General features: G+C 47.8%; 1 protein-coding gene and 1 long non-coding RNA gene across 3 annotated transcripts in view; one reads left to right on the top strand and one right to left on the bottom strand.

Annotated features, from left to right (window-relative positions):
* Window positions 1-553: 553 nt before the first annotated feature.
* On the bottom strand, window positions 554-16369 carry LOC125121501 (uncharacterized). Of its 2 annotated transcripts, none has more exons than XR_007133480.1 (3): window positions 15822-16369; window positions 14748-14888; window positions 554-841 (listed from the first exon to the last, which is right to left on the bottom strand). It is a non-coding gene; the product is annotated as an uncharacterized LOC125121501 (long non-coding RNA). The 2 variants fall into 2 exon arrangements; XR_007133481.1 differs by lacking the exon at window positions 554-841 and adding an exon at window positions 8128-8156.
* A 235-nt stretch (window positions 16370-16604) lies between these two features.
* The window catches only part of SLC22A3 (solute carrier family 22 member 3), a 97833-nt gene continuing 90456 nt past the window's right edge, over window positions 16605-23981 (top strand). Inside the window, 2 exon segments of the mRNA XM_047769795.1 lie at window positions 16605-16898; window positions 16901-17082. Of these exon segments, the coding sequence (XP_047625751.1) occupies window positions 16649-16898; window positions 16901-17082 (432 nt within the window). The 5' untranslated portion in view covers window positions 16605-16648.

Here is a 23981-nt window from a genome sequence, read left to right as displayed (position 1 = left end):
TGTGCGCTTCTGTCCTCCCCCTTCCTTTTCTTTCTTTGTATCCGATTCCCTTCATCCCTTATCTCCCCGCCCCCTCCCCCCCCCCCGTCTTTCCTCTTCTGAGAGGAGAGGCCCAAGCATGCTTGAAATGCTAATGAAAACAAGATATTGAAGCGACAGGCAAACAACTTCCAAAACTCTTATCTATGCCCAAATGGCTTTCTCATAGAACCAATACGCTGCCCATCAAACGGCTCCATCTGGATGTCCCTGGGTGCTTGAAGTTCAACGCTGTCTCAAAGGGCTCCTTCTGTCTTTCCTCCCAGTGTCTTGCTTGTTTCATCCTCCTGGCAGGCACCACCATCCCCTCCCCACTGCCCAGGCGGGGACCCATCGGTCACCATGGACCCCACCCCCTGCCGCCCCTGGTGCTGTCCTGCTAGCACCTCGACATCCCTCACAGCCGTCAGGCTCGTCCGTCCACACCGTCGCTCAGTGGAGCTGCCCCCCTTCTCTCGCCTGGACCACCGAGCCTCCCGGATGTGGCCACTTGGCCTCTAGTCTCATACCTTTGAAGGAACTTTCCTCAGCGAAGCAACCGCATCTTCAAAAGAATTCTTTCCATTCTGTTGGAGTCCTGCAGCCTTCCAATCGTGTTCTGTGGCTTCCTGGCCTTTGACTCTGGACCTTCCCCCTCGGTCTGGAATGCCCCGTATTCCTACGTCTTAGATCCAACTCAAGAGGTTGTCTGGCTCTCAGACAGAGCTGATGTCGCCAGTGCTCCGGCCTGACACCTCTGCTGTGACTTCACGGGTCTCTCGCTGGAGAGTAAGTTCATGAACACCTGGTGCCATTTCAGGAACTGAATGAAGGAAGACAATGAAGAAGGCGGGGTTAAACGCAATTTCTTTTTTTAATTTTTATTTATTTTTATTTTTTTGTCTTTTTAGGGCTGCACCCGTGGCACATAGAGGTTCCCAGGCTAGAGGTCCAATCGGAGCTACAGCCGCCGGCCTACGCCAGAGCCACAGTAACGCCAGATCCGAGCCGCATCTGTGACCTACACCACAGCTCACAGCCACGCCGGATCCTCAACCCACTGAGCAAGGCCAGGGATCGAACCTGCAACCTCATGGTTCCTAGTCAGATTTGTTTCTGATGCGCCACAACAGGAAGTCCTAAATGCAATTTCGAGGAACTGGTGCCTCATTATACTTTTTTTTTTGGCCAGGCCCAAGGCCTGCATAAGTTCCGGGGCCAGGGATCAAACCCATAGCACAGTAGTGACAAAGCCCATCCTTAACCCACTGAGCCACCAGGGAACTCCTGGTATTATACTTTTGGGGCTCAGTTCTCTAACTAGCCAGAAGCTACCAAATCGTATCATCCCTGAGCAAGGCCACCACACTCCTCTCATTTCCCCACAGGATACCTCCTCAAATGACTTGCTGTGTTGCCTGTTTCCCAGACTCTGACCCTGGGAAATGTCACTCCTTCACGCTGGCCTCTGAGACAGGGATTCCAAGGTGGCAGTGCGTTCTGGACATGGCGCAAAGCACACTCTCCTCTTGGGGATAAACGATGCTCCTTAAGGAGTCTGAGAAGTTTAACAGGAGGAAAAAACTTCATTGTGATTGGCAAGTTTTCCCAAACGTAATGGAACCCTTTTTTTCTTCAAGTTGCACCTTGACTTTTTTTTTCCTCACAATTTGATCCTAGTTTTGCTTAATATTTTAAAAATTAAATCAATTAATTATTTCTTTTTATGGCCTCACCTGCAGCATATGGAAGTTCATGGATTAGGGGTCGAATTGGAGCTGCAGGTGCCAGCCTACCCCACAGCCACGGCAACACCAGATGCCAGCCACATTGTGACCTGTGCTGCACCCTGCAGCTACGCCAGATCCTGAACCCTCTGAAGGAGGCCAGGGATCGAACCCACATCCTCATGGACACTGTGTCGGGTTCTTAACCCACTAAGCCACAATGGAAACTCCGATCCTAGTTTGATTTAAATTTATTTGTGTGTAGATAGAGATCCCGTCATGGCACAGCAGAAATGAATCTGAGTAGCATCCATGAGGATGCAGGTTTGATCCCTGGCCTTGCTCAGTGGGTTAAGGATCTGGTGTTGCTGTGAGCTGCAGTGTAGGTCGAGACGTGGCTTGGATCTGGCATTGCTGTGGCTATGCTGTAGGCTGGCAGCTACAGCTCCGATTCGACCCCTAGCCTGGGAACCTCCATGTGCCACAGTGTGGCCCTAAAAAGACAAAAATAAATAAATAAATAAATTTATTTATGTGTAGAAAGAGGTTATATATCAAAATGTTGAGTTATTTTCTGGGTAAATGTATTATGGGCGTTTTTCTTCTTTTCTAGATTTTTACAAACAGTGTATACTATTTTTAAGGAGAAAAGTGGATAATTTTTAAAATGAGTTGAGTGATATGAACAAAAAGGAATTAATGGTAGAAATATGGAAGACAGGAGTTCCTGCTGTGGCACAGAGGGCTAAGGAGCTGTCATTGTCACAGCTATGGCGTAGGTTGAAGCTGTGGCTTGGATTCCATCCCTGGCCCAGGAACTTCCACATACCCTGGGTGTGGCAAAAAAAAAAAAAAAAAGAAAGAAAGAAAAAGAAAAAGAAAGAAAGGAAGGAAGGGAGGGAGGGAGGAAGGAAGAAAGAAATGACAAAGAAAAAGAAAGAAAAAAACTGGGGAGATAGTTGATTTTTGTCAATTGTGTATTTCCACAGAAGATTGATGTAAGCAAAGCATTACTATGTTAAAGTTGAATCATGATAATCTTATCCTAATGTGCAAAAAAAAAAAAAAACCCCAAAAACCAAAAACCAAAAAACAAAACCAAAAAATCAAACCCCTGTAAGTTATAAGTGGACAGTATTTTCTGCAGTTTACACTTCTTCTATAGACAATGGCCGGGGCTGCCGGTTGTACACCAGGAGCTCTGTATCAATTTTTCAGGAACCCTCACAGCTATGAGTTTGCAGTCTCTCTGTTTCTTCAGGTAACAAAGTAAGGCTCAGAGCTGGAAGTTTAAACTTAAAGCGGGCCTGTGACTGTCCTTCTATTTACTAACAGTTGGGTTATTCTAGTAACAAACACATCACACTGGAATCCTGTTTAATTCCCATCTTCTGCAGACAAAATAGCATATAGCAGTTTTCACATTGTCCCCCCCCCCTTCTTTAGGGCCATACCTGCAGCATATGGAAGTTCCCAGGCTAGGGATAGAATCGGAGCTGCTGTTGATATAACTGTTGGCCTATATCGCAACCACAGCAATGCCAGAGCCAAGCCACATGGCGACCTACACTACAGCTCACGGCAACTCGGGATCCTTAACCCACTGAGCCGAGGCCAGGGATCGAACCCTCATCCTCATGGATGCTAGTTGGATCCATTTTCCAAATAAGCAATGTATTTTGAGTGGATGACGTGTTTTAGAAACTAATGACTTTTCCTCAGTTAAGAAAATCTATGATTTATCTGATGAGGTTTACTTTTTTTTGTTGTTTGTATAAAACTTTCTGTCCCACCTAGCTGTTTGAAGATTAAAAATAAGTTTTACAAAAGTTATGAGTTTGAGGAGTTCCCATCGTGGCGCAGTGGCTAACGAATCCAACTAGGAACCATGAGGTTGCGGGTTTGATCCCTGCCCTTGCTCAGTGGGTTGGGGATCCGGCATTGCCGTGAGCTGTGGTGTAGGTCAAAGACACGGCTCGGATCCCGAGTTGCTGTGGCTCTGGCATAGGCTGGCGGCTACAGCTCCGATTAGACCCCTGGCCTGGGAACTTCCATATGCCGCAGGAGTGGCCCAGGAAATGGCAAAAAGACAAAAAAAAAAGTTACATGATTTTGATTTCTTAATTAAAATGTAAATGGGTGAAAGTCAGATCTTGCTTCCTTTAAGGATTCACTCCAGGCTCCTTTTCCAACACAATCTGGGTGCTGAGCTTCAAACCTAAAGATTTAGTGTTTTTAAATTTGAGATTTCAAAGACAGAAATTTAGTGTATCTCTACCCGAGACTAAAATCCATACTTCTTGTTGAAAAGTGAAAAGACACTTCATTCCTTAAAAAAACAAAATCCATTTGAGTTTTTTTATGGTGTAGCAGGTTAAGGATCTGGTATTGTCACTGGAGTGGTGGATTCGCTGCTGTGGCGAGCGTTCAGTCCCTGGCCTGGGAACTTCTGCATACCCTGGGCGCAGCCAAAAAAAAAAAAAATTTCTCTGTCTAGTTGACTTTTACAGCTGAAAATGATATTTCTTTATGTAATAGCCCCTTGGATACTTTAATGAACTGCAGCGTGAATAGGAAGCACTGCCCAGAAGTTCATTCACGCAACATCTGGAGCAGTTTCTGCTACCGGCATGCACAGAAATTGTTTTTCCTGAAAGGATATGACCAAATCTCAAATCCTATTGTGGAGCTGGTATTTCAAAGCTCAGCTTCACATTATTTTCCAAGACAAATTTCCTAAATATGTGGATGAATAAATACTGTGAAGAAGGGACTTGCCATCTGAAAAATCATCCTGAGAATTGTGATTCTGGGGTATGCGCATCATTTCACGCCAGGGTGGGCATTCCACTCAGCATTTCAGACATCCCATCTGCAAACCGTTGTCTGATGTTCTCTAGCGGAGATTTCGCAGTCATAAAGGATTCGAGTGGAAAGACGTTTGGAAAAAAAATCCGTTTGCCTATCACAGCCTCCGGGTATAAAATGCACCCCGTGGAATTAAAGTCTGCTCACACTGTGACCTGAGGAACTTTTAGATTGTGTCTATATAATACTCACAGGGGCAAAAGGCATAAGTCACCCCTGGCCCTGCCAAGTTTCCTTTGTAAACTTGTGGTGTTGGCATCACCAGCTCATGACAGGCACATCAGGAGCACATCAGAAAACGTCAGCGGAGCAATAATTAGCAACCGCGTCAGGTGTCTCGGCCCATTTTGATAATGTGAGATCATGGCTTTCTTGCTCCTGGATGAACAGGAAAGAATGGTTTCTGGAAACCACAGAGGACCTAAATCGTTTTTCCTATTCATGTACGGGGGCAGGTATTATGAAGACCAAGCATTAAGAGAAAAGAGGTTCGGAAAATATATTCTACACAGCTAACAGAGGAGTCACTGAGTTTCCCCAGGGTCAGTGGAGACTGCAGACTCTCTAGAAAAATGCTCAGTGTTATGTTGGGAAACACATACAAGAAAAACACATGATGTGGTCCCGGTCATTGACGAGAAGGTCGAGAAGACAGTCAGCCCTTGCATGACACACTTGGAGGAGAGTTCCTCCTACGTGGTGGTGTGTTCTTGAGTGGGAGGTGGTTTGACACAGGCAGAAATGCTTGGGAGGTAAAAGAAAGAGCTCGTGTTTGGGAAAGAGGCATAGGAGAGGCGGGATGGAGAGCAACTTGGAAATGGAAAAAAACATTGAAAATAGTTAACATACGGACCACATCTTCTTCATCCACTCATCTATCATCGACGGACATTCACCCCGTCCCCATGTCCTGACTCTTGAGCCTAGTGCTGCAATGGACACCGAGGTGCAGGTGTCTTTTCCAGTTGTGCCCAGGAGCATGATGTTTTCAATTCCTTCTTTTTTCCTTCTTTTTATTTATTTTTTCTTTTTAGGGCTGGACCTGTGGCACAGGGAAATTCCTGGGCTAGGGGTGGAATCGGAGCTGCAGCTGCCAGCCTGCCCCACAGCCACAGCAATGCAGGATCTGAGCTGCATCGGCCACTACGCTGCAGCTTGTAGCAATGCTGGATCCTTAACCCACTGAGCAAGGCCAGGGATTGAACTGACATCCTCACAGAGACTGTGTCGGGTTCTTAGTCGCTGAGCCACAATGGGAACTCCTCAAAGTGGTTGCATCTGCGCGCCGAGGCGGGGAAAGTCCGGGAGAGCCGGGTGACCACGTGCGAACGGACCCTGTGTGTCTTTAGGTGTGTGGTGGAGGGTGCACACAAACCCTTGTACTCCTTGTGTCATTATTATTTTTTTCAATGTACAAATAAAAGCCACTTTATTGTAAATAACTTATCATATTACATACAGAAATAAAATTATATTGCCAACTATTTTTCAAGCAAGCATATCAAAACTTCTGAAAAGAAATTTTACCTTGTGTCTTTGTTAAGCCAAGAAAGCAAGTATTTTGTGCCGTAAGATCATTAACGCCAATGATGAAAGCAGCACAAGAGCAGAAGAAACACAAATCCTTTCCCCGCACCCCACCCCCATCATAGCCTTCTTATCAGACTTGGGTGTGGGGACATGTGATTGGTGGCTGTATCAGCAGGCAGTTCTTTTTTGCCCATCTAAACATAAATGCTTGTTTTGAGGCAGAAGAGATCCATAGCTTATGGCCTCGGTGTCACCTGTCACCTGCGCTACAAACCCAAGGTCACACCCGAGACAGCCCCCATACAGACAATCCCCGATTTACTGCACAGGCGGCCCCGAGACCCGGCGTGGAAACTGGTTCTCCGGAACCCAGGAGCACGTACCCACAGCTTCTCCAGCCGGCCTGTAACACTCTCTTGAACCCCCTGAGTTCTGACGCTGGTTCCAAGCGCTGTCTCTATGCAACCGTGACACTGAGGATGGAGCCGGGCCAGGGGGTGGGGCTGGACGTGGCGTGTGGGGGCTGCCATGTCCTTGAAAGGAAGCGCTCGGTGGCCCAAGGCATTCCTGGCACCAGCTTCTCAGGACTAGTTGTCGTAGCAATAGAGCATTACTTTTATTTTTTAAATAGCTCTTTTTTGGAAGCAGTTGAAGACTCACAAGAAGTTGTAAAAATAGCACAGGACTGCGTATCCTTTACCCCAGTGTCCTTAGTAACCGGCTTCTATGTGATCACAGTATAGTGTCAAACCCTACACTGATGTCGGCACAAAAGATTCTCTTAACTCAGGTCGGGAGCCTGCCCAGATTCAACCAGTTATTCCCCCCACCCTCCAGACAAGTATACTGCTTTGGAATTAGGAGATCACTTTATTTTTCCAGTGTTACAATGTGAAAAATAAAATCTTATTTTTTTGCAATAAAATCTTCCATTCTTTACCCTAAAACATGTAACTGACAATGTTATTTGAGTGAAGACTGAGTAGGTTTTTTTAAATTATTATTATTATTTTTGTTTTGTTTTGTTTTAGGGCCGCTCCCACGGCACATGGAGGTTCCCAGGCTAGGGGTCGAATCAGAAGTGTAGCCACTGGCCTATACCACAGCCACAGCAACGCGGGATCCCAGTCACGTCCGCCTGCCACCTACACCACAGCTCCCGGCAATGCCAGATCCGTAACCCACTTACCGAGGTCAGGGATCGAACCTGCGTCCTCATGGATATTAGTCAGATTCGTTTCTGCTGAACCATGACTCCTCACTTGGTTTTATATTTGTACAAATCATTTTAATTTTGATATTTAAAGGCAAATATTGTTTTGTTTTTGTTTTTGTTTTTGTTTTTGTTTTTTTTAGAGCCTCGCCTGCGTGGGCATATGGAGGTTCCCAGGCTAAGGGGTCAAATTGGAGCTGCAGCTGCCAGGCCTACCCCACAGCTCACAGCAACGCCATATCCCCAACCCACTGAGCAAGGCCAGGGATTGAACCCAAGTCCTCATAGATGCTAGTCAGATTCGTTAACCGCTGAGCCACAATAGGAACTCCCCAAAGGCGAATATTGTTTTTCAAGTTTCTAGGCCATACTATACTTAGAGCCAAAAGAATAATTTATGAAATGGCACCTTTATACATTAATCTGAACCAGCACTTGATAACCGTGCTGCGCCTGGGTCCCAGGCCTACTACCGGTGCTACAAACTGAGCAAAGTCACTGCACATGCGTCATTTGATCTCGTTGGTCCTTAACTACTTGACTGCAAAATAAGGAAATTAGGCTATAGAACCAATGAAATTTTTTTCAGTTAAAAAGCAACCCTGTGGTACCCCCATTTCAAAAGTATTTTATAAAGATTGTTACAGAAAGTCTAAGATGGTTTTATGAAGAACAAACAGGCAGTTCCTGCTATGGTGCAGCAGGTTAAAGATCTGGCATTGCCACATTGGCAGTATAGGTTGCAGCTATGGCTTTGATTCCATCCCTGGTCCGGAAATGTCTCTATGCAGTGGGTGTGGCTGGAAAAGAAAAAAAAAAAGAATGACCAAAACAAAAATGAAAACCAAACCCTAGCGCTAAAGAAAAAAGGAAAAATACCGTGTCCTCTTATAAAAGTTAGGGGGAAAAGTCCAGAAGGAAATTCAAGGGCAGCATCACCACGGAGCAGGAGGACACCTGCCTGCAGGTGGTCCAGAACCACAGACATGGTGTGAATTCTTCATAAGCCACTTGGACTTGTGTGACTTTGGACAAAGCATGTTAACCTTTCTAAGCCTCAGGTCCGCATCTGTAAAAGGAGGATGTGCCCTGTTCGTGTGGCTCTGAGGAGCCAAAGGCATATGGCAGGTCTTCTTCCATGGGTGTTAATAGAGCCCCCGAGTGTCAGGTGTGAGTGGGAACAGAGCAGATGTTGAGTGAAATGACAGGACGGCTTGAGGGGTCTGCCTGCCTCTGATAGCACAGTTAGCTGTCAGGGGGAGCCTCTGGTTCCTGAGGGGACCTCTTGGGGAGAATAAGCTATGGGGCTTAGAGGCGGCTGTCACCCTGGGCCTCTCCCGAGACCCTGGGAACTGAGAAAGGTGACAGGTTTCCCCCAGGACGTGGAAGAGGGACACCCAGTCTCTGAGGAGAGATCTGGACGGGCAGCAGTGAGTGCCACTCATCAGGCACGCTCTCTTCTCTTTCAAGGAAGAGTGGACACCTTCCCCCTGCTCCTTCTCTCACTGTAAACTTAGGATTCGAATTTGGACGCTGGATTCCACCGTCGAAGACCTCTTCACATGAAAACGGAACAAAGGCTTCTTATTCTCGTCCCATCTTGCTGCTGACACCAGTTTCGTGTCTGCAAATGCCTTCTCTGCTGCCCCGCCTCTTCTCCTACTATTTATAGCAGTGTCTCAAACATGGCCTTCCCATTGCTCTACTCAAAACAAATGGTAAAATCATTGTGACTGCAATTAATCCAATAAAAAGAGAGAAACAAGTAAAACAGAAGCACCTGCATGTCCTCCCGTCCGGCAGCCACAGGACATTAGCTATACCACAACGTCATGGTGGGTATTTTTATTCTCCCTATACCAGTCCTTTCGGCCACATTTTAAAAAGTTTTTATTTGGAGCTTTCGCCGTCTCACATTTAAGCCATAGCTGTGACATCTCACAAATTTGGACTTCCTGTTGTGGCTCAGTGGGTTAAGAACCCAGCATTGCGTCTGTGAGGATGCAGGTTCAATCTCTGGCCTCGCTCAGTGGGTTAAGGGTCTAGCATTGCCGAAAGCTGCAGCATAGGTTGTGGATGTGGCTCAGATCCAGTGCTACTGTGGCTGCGGCCTAAGCAGGCAGCGGCAGCTCCAATTCAACCCCAAGTCGCAGGTGCAGCCATAAAAAGAAAAAAACTCACAAAATCAAATATTCTGTGTGCCAGCAATCTACAACCCGCATTAGAAAACTAGTGTTAGGAGTTCCCGTCATGGCACAGAGGTTAACGAATCCGACTAGGAACCATGAGGTTGTGGGTTCGATCCCTGGCTTCGCTCAGTGGGTTAAGGATCTGGCGTTGCCATGAGCTGGGGTGTAGGTTGAAGACGCGGCTTGGATCCCTCGTTGCTGTGGCTGTGGTGTAGGCCGGTGGCTACAGCCCCGATTCGACCCCTAGCCCGGGAACCTCCGTATGCCATGGGATCCGTCCTAGGAAAGGCAAAAAGACCAAAAAAAAAAAAAAAAAAACCAAAAAAAAAAAACAAAACAAAACAATAACAACAAAAAAACCAAACTCGTGCTAATCTGTAGGTAAAAACTGCACCAAAAATGACCTGGATGACTGTCGTCTAACACATTTTGTCCTTGTATTTAAAGGAAAAGAGAGCTTGAACTCATTGCATTTTACAGCCAGGAAATGGTCTAATTACTTACTTTTATGAATATATCCTACTTTTTATTTTAGAAAGAAATTACTTATTGGCCCAGCCAGAACCAGAAACTACTCTTTGACTCCAATATAGGCTGGGAAAGGAAACATCTATAATTTGAAAAATATGAACAAAACTTAATTCCAAAAGGAAAGTAATCTCCAAGCAAAAGCCTTTAACCCACAAAATCAGCTACGCAACTCAATCCCCTTGGTGCGACTTTGCTAACGTGGAACTCCTCGCTCCAGACCATCTTCCATGCACAGAGAGACTCTGGAAATCATTCACTGCCTACAGTGTTACAGCATCTGCTTGTGCCTGCGGTACCATAAAGAACGCTTGTGAATACGGACTTTATTTTACCAAAAATGGGATTGCGAAGAATGCATTATTAGAGTTGGTCTGTGAATTGTCCCCTGTGTGCAGTCAGATAAGTGCAGAAATTGAGAGCAAGCCTCTGGAAACTTTTATACCAATCTAGCATCACATGACATCCTGTTGTGTGGTTGGTGGACAGGTCTCCTTGAATAGGATGGAGACCAGTTCTGAAGTTGTTAAATTCACCTCGGGGTTGGGGTTGTATGTGTTGTGAGCTGCAGACTATTCATGCCCAGTAAGGCCACACATTCGTCTGCAATAGGTAAGAAAGAGAAGATAAACCAACATATCGCCTTTACCAGCCATGGGCTGAGTAGCCTTGAGAGCAGAGTTTTTGCAACCTGTGTCTTTTACAGAACATGTCAGCGTCACTCCATTCCAATAACTAGGTCAATAACATAATTTTCAATGAATGTGCTATTCTTCAGTTTTTATGTCTGATCGATTGAGAAGTGACTCTAGTTTTAATTCCTGCCTGCAATCTCCTCAGGCTCCTTCTTCCATGGGCAGGCTGCATTCCTGGGGTTTGTATACAGTGGCCTTGAGATTCAGAAACAGTGGTTGACTCTTGAAGGCTCTGCCCAGGGGACCACTCCCATGCTCTTGAGGGCACCTCACTGAAAGACAGCTTCATCCAGAATGAGATCCAGAAGCTTCTGGGCAGTATTTTAACAATTAAAGGCACAGTGGCCTCTTCACTGAGACTTTCACCAATCCCCAGAGTAAGAGACGTTCTAAGAGTTTCCAAGACCCACAGGGAGTATGGTGTCACTTTGGCGAGTCCCAGGCTGCACTGACCAATAGAAGGATGACTCTCTGTCCTCTTTCCCTTCACGCTCCTGCCCCCCGTGCCTCCACCTGCTACTCCTAATCATTTGTGGCCGGCTTTCCACTCTGTCTCAAAGTTATCCTCAACTCAGTCCTCTGGATAGTTCTCGCCACATGACGGGAGTGGGACAGAGGAACCCATTAACCATTCCTGGCCTAAACCATTTGTGATGAAAAGGTCTCCGAGAGCTGTGACGCGCTTCACCTTGCACTTGGTACAACGGCACAAAACTACAGGCATTGAAAGGAAAGTGGCAAAGGACTTGCTATTGCTTATGTTCAGAGAGTAAATACAAATCCTCGAGTCTCCTAACCTTGAGGAGGTTTCTCAACCTTGTCAATATTGAACCCGGAATACTTTATTTTATTTTATTTTAATTTTTTAGGGCCGCACCTATGGCATAGGGAAGTTTCAAGGCTAGGGGTCCCATCAGAGCACAGCTGCCGACCTACGCTGCAGCCACAGCAACGCCAGATCCTTAATCCATGGAGCGAGGCCAGAGATCAAACCCGCACCCTCATGGATACTCGTCGGGTTCATTACCAATGAGCCACAACGGGAACTCCACAACAGACAGACTTGGGTTCAAACTATCGTATCCTCCAACCTCTATTTTCTGACTGTGGACTTTTGGCGGGTAGAGACATCTAGGTTATACAGCAGTTCTGATGGTTAAAAATAATGTTTGTAAGTCAATGGTAGGGCCCAGTGCTCGACCACGTAATAATGGAGGTCTCTGTAGTTTTTCTATAATCACATACTCGGGTAAAAAACAGCCGCTCCATATGCCAAAGAAGGTAAGAACGAGAGCGTTTCAGATATTCTTACCCATTTGTTAACAAAAGAAATAGGATTTCTAGGGTTTTTTTTTTTTTTCCTTTAGGCCTGAGCTGAAATTTGGATTCACTTGCTAAATCATCTCTCAGCAGATGGTTTTCGAAAGTTTTGTTTCAAGATTGATAGTGGTATTCCCAAGGAAATTAATCATTTTTTGTGCTTTATAAACAGCACAAATGTCATTAGGACCTATTTTGGTGACTCAATATGTGGTGGATAAACCCTAATATCTGGCATATACCTGCCTCAATGCAATACAAAACTACCAAGTATAAAATTTTAGATGAAGAAACCCAAACGGTTACCTTTTCAAAAAGAGTTAAAAGTCAGGAGTGTTTTACATAAATCAATTGGTGGTGGGCCAACTGATTCTTCTTCTCTCTCTCTCTCTTTTTTTTGGTCTTTTGTCTTTTTTTTTAGTGCTGCACCCATGGCATATGGAGGTTCCCAGGCTAGGGGTCCAATTGGAGCTGTCGTCACCAGCCTACACCACAGCCACAGCAGCATGGGATCTGAGCCGCATCTGCGACTTATACCATCGCTCACGGCAACACTGGATCCTTCATCCACCAAGTGAGGCCAGGGATGGAACCTGCGTCCTCATTACTAGTTGGATTTGCTAACCACTGAGCCATGATGGGAACTCCGGCCAATTGATTCTTATTGCTCCTCTTCAACAAATACTGATTGGTCCCATGTCTGGACCAGTGATGTCTGGCAGAACCTCCTGTGACAGTGGAGATATTCTGTGTCTGCAGAGTCCAATACGGTAGCTGTCAGCCCCACGTGGTTCTTGAGCATTTGAAACACGGCTCTAAGGAACCGAGTCTTTTATTTCACTTCATTTTAATTAATTGAGATTTAAACAGCCACATGTAGGTCATGGTACCTTATTGGACAATGTAGGTGTAGAAGAGATAGCAGTGTTTTAAGATAGATGAATGTGATTTGGTTTTTAATCTCAAAAATCTGCAAAATACGGGAGAAATAAAATGCAGGCATAATCTCACCTGAGAAGGCCAATCAAATTTCTATGCAACTTAATAAAGGGTAAAATTTAGGTGGAAGAAAATAGCCCCCAAATTGCCAAGATAATTCTCAAGGAGGAATAAGGTAAGAAGCAAGAAGAGGTGAGACTTGTCCTACCAAATACTATGAATTATACAACTATTCATGATTAATAATAAAAAGCGGCCTGAAGATAGAGAAATAAAGCAGTAAAACAGAACAAAGAGCCCAGAAATCCATTCCTGCAGGATTTTTTCCCCTTTTTTTCTTTTTGGCAAGAAAAAACAAGGCCAGGATCAAACTCAAGTCCTCATGGATACTAGTTGGAGTCTTAACCCACTGAGCCACAACAGAAACACCAAAAAAAAAAAAATTGATGCATTTTACAACATAAGAATTTAAACGTTTTGAAATTCCCCTTGTGGCCCAACAGGACTGCAGCATCCCTGGAGCACTAGGACACAGGTTTGATCCCCTGCCCAGCACAGTGGGTTGAAGGATCCCATGTTGCCACAACTGCAGCGTAGGTCACAGGTGTGCCTCAGATCTGATCCCTGGCCCAGGAACTCCTCAGATCGACGAGTGGCCAAAAAAAAAAAAAAAAAAAATTAAACTTTTTGTAGTCACCAAGACACTAAAATACATTTAAAAGACAAGCTACAGACTGAGGAGATAGGACATCTGACAAAGGAGTGGAATAAATAAATATACAAACAACTTCCTCAAACTTCAGTAGGAAAAGTAACAAAGAGAACACAGGCAGAGGATATGAGAGGGTGACTCGCAGAAGATGAACCCAAATGACAAATAAACATGTGTTTAAACCGACTAAATCAGGGGCTTGTAAACCAGAAGAGAGACCCTGCATGTTGTACCCAGACCTTCTGCTAATGCCTTTGAGTCTAACAAGCCCACGTGTTCAGTGTGGATGCATCATCTCCTATGTTGCTGGTGGGAGGCGAACTGGGGCCACCTCTGAAAGCAACTTGGCCACATCCAATGAAGCTCAAACTATGTACACTTGACAGTTCCTCCCTGTCTATCTGCAGGCGTTTGTCTTAGATCCACTCTTGCACAAGGAAATGTGCACAACTGGTTCACTGCAGTGTTATTTACAATTGCGAAAAGTTAAAAATGAGCTGACTGTTTCTCAAATGAATTGCAGTCTGGCCATTCAATAGAATGATACATGGTAGTTAAAGTAAAGTAAAGTAGATCCTTATTTATCAAGGCTAATGGGTCTCAAAAATACAATGTGGAGTGAAAAAGAGAAGTGGCAGAAAAAAAAATACAGGATAAAGTACCATTTTGTGTACTCTTTTTTTTTTCTCTTTAGGGCTGAACTTGCAGCATACAGAGGTTCCCAGGTTAGGGGTTCAATTGGAGCTACAGCTGCCAGCCTACACCACAGCTCACAGCAACGCCGTATCCTTAACCCACTGAGCGAGGCCAGGGATGGAACCCAGAACCTCATGGTTACTAGTCGGATTCATTTTCACTGCACCACAACAGGAACTCCCTGTTTTGTGTAAATTTCAAAGCACCCCAAATACTGTACAGGTCTCCCCCACTCTCGGAAAGAAGAGCTTTCCTATGAAATCTTCCCTACACCGAAACGGCAAAAAGTGAAGCAGTCACCTTAGGACATACCTTGCTAATAGATGCAGAAAATAAACTGAGATGAAGCCCAGATGTTCAGAGACAGTTCAAAGCTGTGAGGCTTGAAGCTGACCTTGGCAGGTCACTCTGGCTGCCGGGGATGGAGGCGCGCACTGCTTCTGCAACGACTCGCTGCAAAACAAATGCTGAACGTTATTTTTGCTGTTCTTTTCTCTCAAAAACGAAAATTCTCTTCAATGTCCCTCGGTTAGTTCTTTCATAAAAATCAAGTGGTGTAAAGCAACCTTTTGAAGATCAGGGGACACCTGTATAGAGCTTGCGAATAGCACCTAGTATTACAAAAATGAAAAGATGAGTAACAAAAAGCTTCATGAAAGCTACACTTGGGCGGGAGAGGTCCTGGGCCTTCCTCAGAGGGGGCTGTGGTCTGGCCTTCCTCTCCCCTAGGGCCAAGGGCTTGTTCCTACCTGAGGCCCATACCCGGACCCTCCCTCCAATCGCTGCGATCTGAGACCCCAGGATTCCTTGCTCAATGGTCCTGAGCCCTCTTCCCGAGCCTGTGCATAGCCTTTTCCCCAGGCCCACCTTCTGAGTATCAACTCAGCAAGAAATAAAACCAGTAATAAGAGCTAACAGGTGAAATGGGATGCTATGCTCAGGCACTTTGCTGGCACTTCATATACAGTAATTCATTCAACCCTCACAGCGACTCTCGGGGGTATCAGCCTCAGCTGACAGATGAGAAGACCCGGCTGGGATTAAGGTGCCCAAGGTCACCAGCTGGTGTGAATGGAGGCAGCCTGGCTGGGGTGACGATCTGGGGCGAGGAGCTGGAGAAATTCTCACAAGACGTGTTTGGAGGGGGGCGGCTGGGCCAGGGCGGGATTGGGGGTGAGGCGGTGCGCAGTCTGCTGTGCCGACCAGTCCGCACAGCGTAAGGGGCTGCAGCAGAAAGAGCTGGTACCCCGGCACCGGGAAAGCATCGGAGCGTGGACGTGGACACTGCAGCCCCGGCGCGGAGCAAGAGGCCAGGACGCCAGATCCCACATAGCTCTGCGGATTTTTAGGCGAATAAGGAAGTTAACAGCAACGACTCAAACCAACCTACAAAAGCCTTTTCCTCGAGAGTTCCGGCCATGAGCAGGTGTGAAGGCCCTGGCGAAGGACACCTGTATTGGCCTAAGGTCCCTTCCCACTTTGAACTTCAGGACTCCGAACAAGAGGCTTAACCTCTGTGGGTTGCCCAGCTGCCCTTTTGAAAAAGTTGGACCATCCTGAGATGCCGCCAACGTCTAATCCCGCGCGGTCCCAGCTCTGCAGTCGGTCAGCTGTTCTGGGAACTGGCCGCCCAGCCCCAGGGGCGTGCCGAGCGGCGGCCTCTGCGTCCAGAGGGGACCAGCACGGGGGCGGGGGGGGGGGTCTCCCGGGGCACAAGGCCGGGGACCCGGAGCGCGCGCGTCGTCGGTCCCCCAGGCTGCACCCGGGGCCTGAGAGTCCTTGGGTGGCCCTGGAACGTTCTTCCCTGGAGCCCGACCCGGGACCGCCCGTAGAACAGGCTGCTGGCAGGGACCGAATGGAGCTCCGCGCCAGGCCGGAGGCTGTGCGCGTCACTCGCAGTCCCGGGCCGGGTCCCCGGCTCCCCGCCAGGCCGCGCAGCCCTGGCCCGGCCGCGCGCCAACCCCGACCCCAGGGCGGCGGCGGCCGGGGGGAGCGCGGCCCCGACCGCGGCGGGAGCCCCCGGACGGGAGGCGGGGACCTCGGGGCAGGAGCGGCGGCGGCGGCTGGCGCGGCTCCCAGGGGCGTGAGGCGGGCGCGCGGGGGAGGCGGCGCGGGGGAGGCGGCGGCGGCCGGCCCGCGGGTCACTCGGAGGCCCGGGCGGCGGGCGGCAGGACGCGCTCGGGCAGTCGGCGGGCGGGCGGGCGGCGCGCACCATGCCCTCCTTCGACGAGGCGCTGCAGCGGGCCGGCGAGTTCGGGCGCTTCCAGCGGCGCGTGTTCCTGCTGCTGTGCCTGACGGGCGTCACCTTCGCCTTCCTCTTCGTCGGCGTGGTCTTCCTGGGCAGCCAGCCCGACCACTACTGGTGCCGCGGGCCGAGCGCCACCGCGCTGGCCGAGCGCTGCGGCTGGAGCCCGGAGGAGGAGTGGAACCGCACGGCGCCCGCCCGCCTCGGCCCCGAGCCCCCGAGCGCCGCGGCGACGGCCGCTGCCAGCGCTACCTCCTGGAGGCGGTCAACGCCAGCGCCGCCGGCCCGGGCGCGCTCAGCTGCGCCGACCCGCTCGCCGCCTTCCCCAACCGCTCGGCGCCGCTCGTGCCGTGCCGGGGCGGCTGGCGCTACGCCCAGGCCCACTCGACCATCATCAGCGAGGTAAGCGCCCGGGGTCCGCGCCCGACGCGCCCGGCCGGCCGGGGAGAGCCAGCCGGGAGGGGCCCGCGCGTGGAGCACCCCCCCCCCCCCCGCACACGCGGGCAGTCGGTGCGGCCGGCCCGCCGGGAAAGTGCGCGGAGGCCGGGACCTGTCGGTCACCTCTGGGGACCGGCCAGGGTCATCCCGCACTTGGGGGTGCCGCGTCGTCTTTATTTGCCTCTGCTAGCGAGTTAACGGAAAGGTGTGCTGGCTTCAGGTGTGAACGAGACTGATCCTAGAAGCCAAGCTCTAAGATGCTTCGCACACACCTTCTCGGGGATCAAAGCATCCAGGAGGATGTGCAGTATCGCTGAGATTTGCAGTGGTTGGAAATGAGGCGGGAGGAGAGCCACGGCGTCTGGGGCGAGGACGCTGAGCAGGTCCCGGCCGGCTCGTGGTCTCCAGGGACCAAAGAAGAGGAGAATCCGGCATTTGCAGGCAGCGCCAACTTTCACTGGCCCAATGTCTGAAATGTAAAAGGACGAAGGTCGAGGCTTTTCCGGGAAAATGACTTTGGTAAAACTGCTTTGGGGAAAAGAGCAACATCTGAGAGAAGTTGCGACAGCTGAGGTTTTGAATAAGTTTTATTTGATGTTATTTTTTCTTGCTCATAAATGACAGGAACCCAGCAGAAGAGGCTGTAAGGCGTGCAAGGTAGACACCCGACTTATCGGGGGTGGCTTCTGGGGGCCGGGTGGGGGCAGTCCCCAAGGTTCCTTCAGGGTTCGGTGGTCCTTACCTTTGGCGGCAGGACTGTTTTTGCGCTGGGCTAGGGTGGCAGTTTGCATCCTGACTGCCTCTGTTGCACTTGGGTGGCAGGGAGGCACCCTTTACTGAACTCGGCAATATGAGATCAACGTAATTGCTAACAAATGATTGTGCCCAGGCAAATTTGGGAAAGAAAAATGTTGGCCTCTTATTTATTGTCAAACAGTTTTTCAGCAACCTACTTGAGAAATGGGTGGCCTCTTCTGTCGCTATTAACGGAGTTCTTTGGTCTGGTGACGGCGCCTCTCTGCTGTTGGGATTGTAGATCTTTGAGGTTATGGCTGTTCTGCAATGCCACGTGTGGGTGTGTTAGCACACTGAGTATGGTTCTGTGCTAAGAGCTGTAGGGATCAATCCTCAAGGCAGCTCAGACAGGCTGTGTGTGTGTACTTGAATTTCTGCATAACTCGAGGGTACTGATCAGGACTCCTTTATAAACTGTGGCGGTCTTTTTAAATTTTTATTTATTTATTTCTGCTTTTTAGGGCTGCACTGGTGGCATATGGAGATTCCCAGGCTGGGGGTCTAATCGGAGCTACAGCTGCCGGCCATAGCAACGCTAGATCCGAGCTGCATCGGCAACCTACACTCCAGCTCACAGCAACACCGGATCCTTAACCCACTGAGCAAGGCCAGGGATGGAACCCACAACCTCATGGTTCCTAGTCGGATTTGTTTCCAAAGTACCATGACGGGAACTCCAATTTTTTTTTTATCTTTAAAAAGGTGTACTTTATTTTTTAAAGTTTATTGAAGTATAGTTGATTTACAATGGTGTGATAATTTCTGCTATACAACAAAGTAGTTCAGTCATACATATACACACATCCATTCATTTTCAGATTCTTTTCCTACATGGATTCTCACAGAATACTGGGTAGAACTCCCTGTGCTATACAGCAGGTCCCTGTTGGCCAATCTTTCCATACACCTCGGTGGGCATATGCCAATCCCAAACCCCCAGTCCCCCCCCTCCCACCTGCCCCTTTTAGTAACCGTAAGTTTTTCAAAGTCTGCGAGTCTGGTTCTGTTCTGCAAATAAGTTCATTTGTATCTTTTTTTTTAGATTCTACATATAAGCGACATCCTATGGTGTTTGTCTTTCTCTGTCTGCCTTACTTCACTCAGTATCATCATCTCTAGATCCATCCCTGTTGCTGCAAATGGCATTCTTTCCTTCTTTTTACGGCTGAGTGATATTCCATTGTACACACGTAACTGTGAAGGTCTTGTTGGGGACGTCACTCTTGAAATGGACAGGGTGCAGGCTTGGACGGGAGAGGATGTTGTCACTAGGACTTCCTGGAGTTGTATCTATTAGGTGGCTGCTTCTCTTCCATTCAGCCCAGCTGCTTAGCACTTCCTTTCCAGGCAAACCAGAAGAACGACACTTGGAGAGCAGATACCTACTTTTTGAAAAACGTGTAAACCTCACATGAAGAAGAAAGTGAGTCTCAAAGGCAAAAAGCACACACACTGCTGTGGGGTTTCCATGAGCCAACATGGTCCACGGACAGCAGAGGAGGGAGACGTAAAAATCTCCGAGTTAGCACCCAGACAGATACCTTGGATGCATCCTGGGGTTCCAGGGTAGTTTCATGCATTCCAGGGTTATTTCAAGGAGGGGCAGTTGGTCTTATGAAAGTCTCAAAGGCACTGTGGAAGGTGGAAGGAGCCCTGGTCCTGGCACTATCTCCAGCTAGCTGTGTGGCTTGGGCGAATCTCTTAACCTCTCTGGGCTTAGCTTTCTCATCTTTATTGTTAGAGGCTGGATTAAGCCCTTTACAGTCCTACAATGCATCAGTGTCATCGCTGAAGGGCTGTTCTCTGGGTCTCAGAATAATGGTCAAAATCTTTAAGGAAAAGTAAAATGGTATTGAGGATGCTCCCTCAAGACCTCTGACAATTTTTGGAAGTATATTGAAGAGATGTTTTGGGAGGGGCTCCAATATTATTTGCTTCTTCTGGTTTGTTGTTTTTAATGTTTTCATTCTTTTTTTGGGGGGATCTTTTGGTCTTTTTCTAGGGCAGCACCCTCGACATATGGAGGTTCCCATGCTAGGGGTCAAATCAGAGCTGTAGCCACCAGCCTACGCCAGAGCCACAGCAACACAGGATCCGAGCCACATCTGTGACCTACACTGCAGCTCACGGCAATGCTGGATCCTAATCCCACCGAGTGAGCTCAGGGATCGAACCTCAGCCTCACGGGTACTAGTCGGGGTCCTTAACCACTGAGCCATGATGGGAACTCCCTTTAATGTTTTGCTTCTTAAAAGCCCCTGCATCTATTCAGGAAGCTCAGCTGTCCAGAACAACTCCTTCCCTCCCTAAGTTCTGCACAGCTAATGTGTTACTGTCTTTAGTTTTGCCTGTAATCCAGTTAGGTTTTGTTCTCTCATATTTCGTCCGAGTGATGAAAGGCACTGTAGTTCTATCTCTGGCGCACAACGTGTACCCAGTGTGTTTTCACAGACTTGAAATCTAATGTCTTAATCATGGAAAGGGGTGAATTGGGAGAGCTCCGAAGATGGAATGGGAGACCCGATTCCAGAATGATCCCACATGGCGTTAGATATCATCCTTGCCGCCGTGCAGGAGCGAGGTCATTGTCCTGGCTTCACAGAAGAGGGACCTGAGGCAGGAGATGCAAAGGAACCTACAAGGGTCCCAGACCTTTTATGCAGCCAAGTCGGGTTCCCATCCCAGGTCTTGGTTGTAAATCGGTCCCTTCTCTTCCAGGCAGCGCTCTAAGCCCTTGGACCATGTCCACGCAATAGGACACCAGATCACTCACACTTTAGAACCTGCGAGAAATCTTGTTGAACTTTCCTGTTTACTTAGTTACTACCCTGGTCCTCTGGCCAGAGTGTCGTTTTGTTTCAGTTCGTGCTGTCGGGAACACAGTTGGCTGCAGACTGGGCGGCCCTGCTATCCTACAGCGGGAATGGCTGGCTGTCCTCTTGGTGTGAACATTGCAAACCGGGCGCTTAAACCCCATCCGCTGCCCCTCTTCACTTTACAAAGTGAAACCGTCCAAGGAGTTAAGTCAGAAGTCAATGCCAAGGGCTGCGTCCCACTTGTTTCTCCTGCTCAGGGCGATAAAAGAGATTTTCCACCTACGTTTCCCATCTTCAGTGCAGACTTTTCTAAGGTCTGAATCTCCGGGTCCAGCGTGGAGCAGAAGAAAACACGATGTCATGCGGAGCGGCTCCCAGCGCTCATTGCCCCAGAGCGGGCCTGTGAAATTGACATCAGGGCTTTTAAGTGCTTGCTTGTGTGCCGTAGACGGGGAGGGGGGAATCCAAACTCCAGCACTAGCAAGCAGGCTTCAGAGCACCAGTAAGCATAGATGGAATTGCCCTTGTTTATCCTTTCCAGATTGCTTTTCTCCCACACAAAAAAGGAGAGTCTCTTTGAAGGAAGCAGCTGCCCCGTTGAAGAAAGCAGAGGCTGCTTCATCTCTGGGGCTGCTGCTTGGCTTCCCACATCCATCCCACAGCGTGAAGCCAGCCTCAGACAGAGAGCCGTCCGCCGGTCCTCCCTGACTATTTGTACACTGTAGAAACACACTGTTGTGAATACTGGAGAAAGGGGTTTAGCCAGGTCCAGGTTCGAGTCTGGGCTGAGTCTCTAATTTGCTCTGGGCATTTTAAAAAGATCTTACTTTTTTACCATTTGGATTTTTTTTTTTTTTTCTTGGCCATGACCACAGCAAGCAGAAGTTCCTGGGCCAGGCACTGAACCCCAGCCATAGCAGTAACTTGAGCCACAGCAGTGACAAAGCCGAATCTTTAACTGCTAGGCCACCAGGGCACTCCTTGTTTTAACTGTTAATATTATTTGAGTCTTCCTTTTTTTTTCTTTTTCTTTTTTTTGCTGAATCAGCCTCACCAGGAGAACATCTGTTTTACTATTTCTTCAAAGGACCAATTATGGCATTGTTCATTTTCTCTTCGTGAGTTTCTCCTCATTATTTGTTCTAGTTTTTTCGATTTCCTTTCGGTATGCTTTTTTCCAGTGTAAGTTACATGCTTAGCTCAATTATTTCCTGCCGTTCTTCGTTTCTAGTGTAAATGTTTAGAGCTATAGATTTCCTTCTGTGCACTTTCTTGGGACTGCACCCAGCAAGTTTGGAAATGCAAGTTTGATTCCATTCTCAGTATTTTTAATTTCCACTGCTATTTCATCTTTGACCCATGATTTATTTTAGATACTTGTTTTAAAATTTTAAATGTTATGCTGTTTCTTTAGCTTTTAACTGTTGACTTCTAACTTAACTTTGGAGTGGTCAGAGAAGGTCTGATCATACCGATTCTTTGAATTTTATTGGAACGTTCTTTCTGGCCATTTAGGAGGTCAGTTTTTATAAACCCTCCCTACATGCTTGAGAAGAATGTACAGACTTTAGCCACTGGGTACAGGGTTTTTAGATGTCCGGTATATGAAGCTTGTCAATTGTGCTTTAAAATGTTCTATATTTTAATTAACTTTCTTTCGACTTGGTCTATCAAAATGAAGAGTGTTGAAACATGCTTGTCAGTTTCTCCCTATATTTCCAGCAGACTTTAAAAGTTACACACATGGGAGTTCCCGTCGTGGCGCAGTGGTTAACGAATCCGACTAGGAACCATGAGGTTGCGGGTTCGATCCCTGCCCTTGCTCAGTGGGTTGACGATCCGGCGTTGCCGTGAGCTGTGGTGTAGGTTGCAGACGCGGCTCGGATCCCGCGTTGCTGTGGCTCTGGCGTAGGCCGGCGGCTACAGCTCCGATTGGACCCCTAACCTGGGAACCTCCATGTGCCGCGGGAGCGGCCCAAAGAAATAGCAAAAAGACAAAAAAAAAAACAACCAAAAAAAAAAAAAGTTACACACGAAGCCATTTTATTGGATGCATTTACATATAAATTTGGAAGTTTTAAAAACCCACCTAGTGAATTGAACCTCTTATGATAGTGTAGGATCACTGCCTAAAATCCATGATGTGTGTTGTCTTGAGGTCTATTTTGTACAATATTAATACAGCTACTCCAACTTCCTTTTAGTTAGTACTTGCCTGATGTATCTTTTGTTATTCTCTAATTTCCGTTTTTTTCGTCTTTTTTAGGGCCGCACCCATGGCATATGGAGGTTCCCAGGCTAGGGGTTGAATCAGAGCTAGAGCTGCCAGCCTACACCACAGCCATAGCAACTTGGGATCCGAGCCGCTCTGCAGCCTACACCACAGCTCACAGCAATGTCGAATCCCGGGTTAAGGAGGCCAGGGATCGAGTCCACGTCCTCGTGAATGCCAGTCAGATTCATTTCCACTGAGCCACAACGGGAACTCCTGTCATCCTCTAATTTCAAATGTCCTTGTCCTAATAGTTTAGATGTGTCTCTTATAAAATGCACATAACTCGAATTTGCTTTTAATAGTGTGCCTAGTCTAGTTACTGTTTATTGTGGTCATTGGTCTACTTGGGCTTGTTGTACTGTATTTTTTTCTTTGTCTTGTTCTTTCTATGCTCCCCCCCCCTTTTTCCTTCCTTTAAAAATGATTTCTTAAAATTTGTCTTTCTTATTCTATTCCTTCCTTTGTTTGGAATTTAGATTCTTTATTTCAATTCTTTTAGTGGTTCCCCTTGAAATTTTACTGTGCTTACCAGAGCCTAAATTAATTAATCAATCATTTATTTATTTTTTGCTTTTTTTTTTTTTTTTTTAGGGCCGCACCTGTAGCATATGGAGGTTCCCAGGCTAGAGGTCTAATTGGAGCTGCAGCCGCCAGCCTACGCCAGAGCCACAGCAACGAGGGATCCGAGCCAAGTCTGCGACCTACACCACAGCTCTTGACGATGCCAGATCCTTAACCCACTGAGTGAGGCTAGGGATCGAACCCACATCCTCATGGATACTAGTTGGATTGGTTTCTGCTGCGCCACAATGGAAACTCCTAACAGTTATTTTTAATGGCAAGAAAGCATTAGAAATGAGTGCTGGTGCATGCCTCGTCGCCCCACTAGGTGCCTGCTGCGTGGTATAGGCAGCTGGTGGCCAAGCAGATCCATGCAGTGATATGCGTCTGAATCCCAGAACCAAGAGGAATGAGAC

This window comes from Phacochoerus africanus, chromosome 2, assembly GCF_016906955.1.
Source record: "Phacochoerus africanus isolate WHEZ1 chromosome 2, ROS_Pafr_v1, whole genome shotgun sequence".
NCBI lineage: Eukaryota > Metazoa > Chordata > Mammalia > Artiodactyla > Suidae > Phacochoerus > Phacochoerus africanus.
This window is presented reverse-complemented; position numbering and strand designations above follow the sequence as displayed.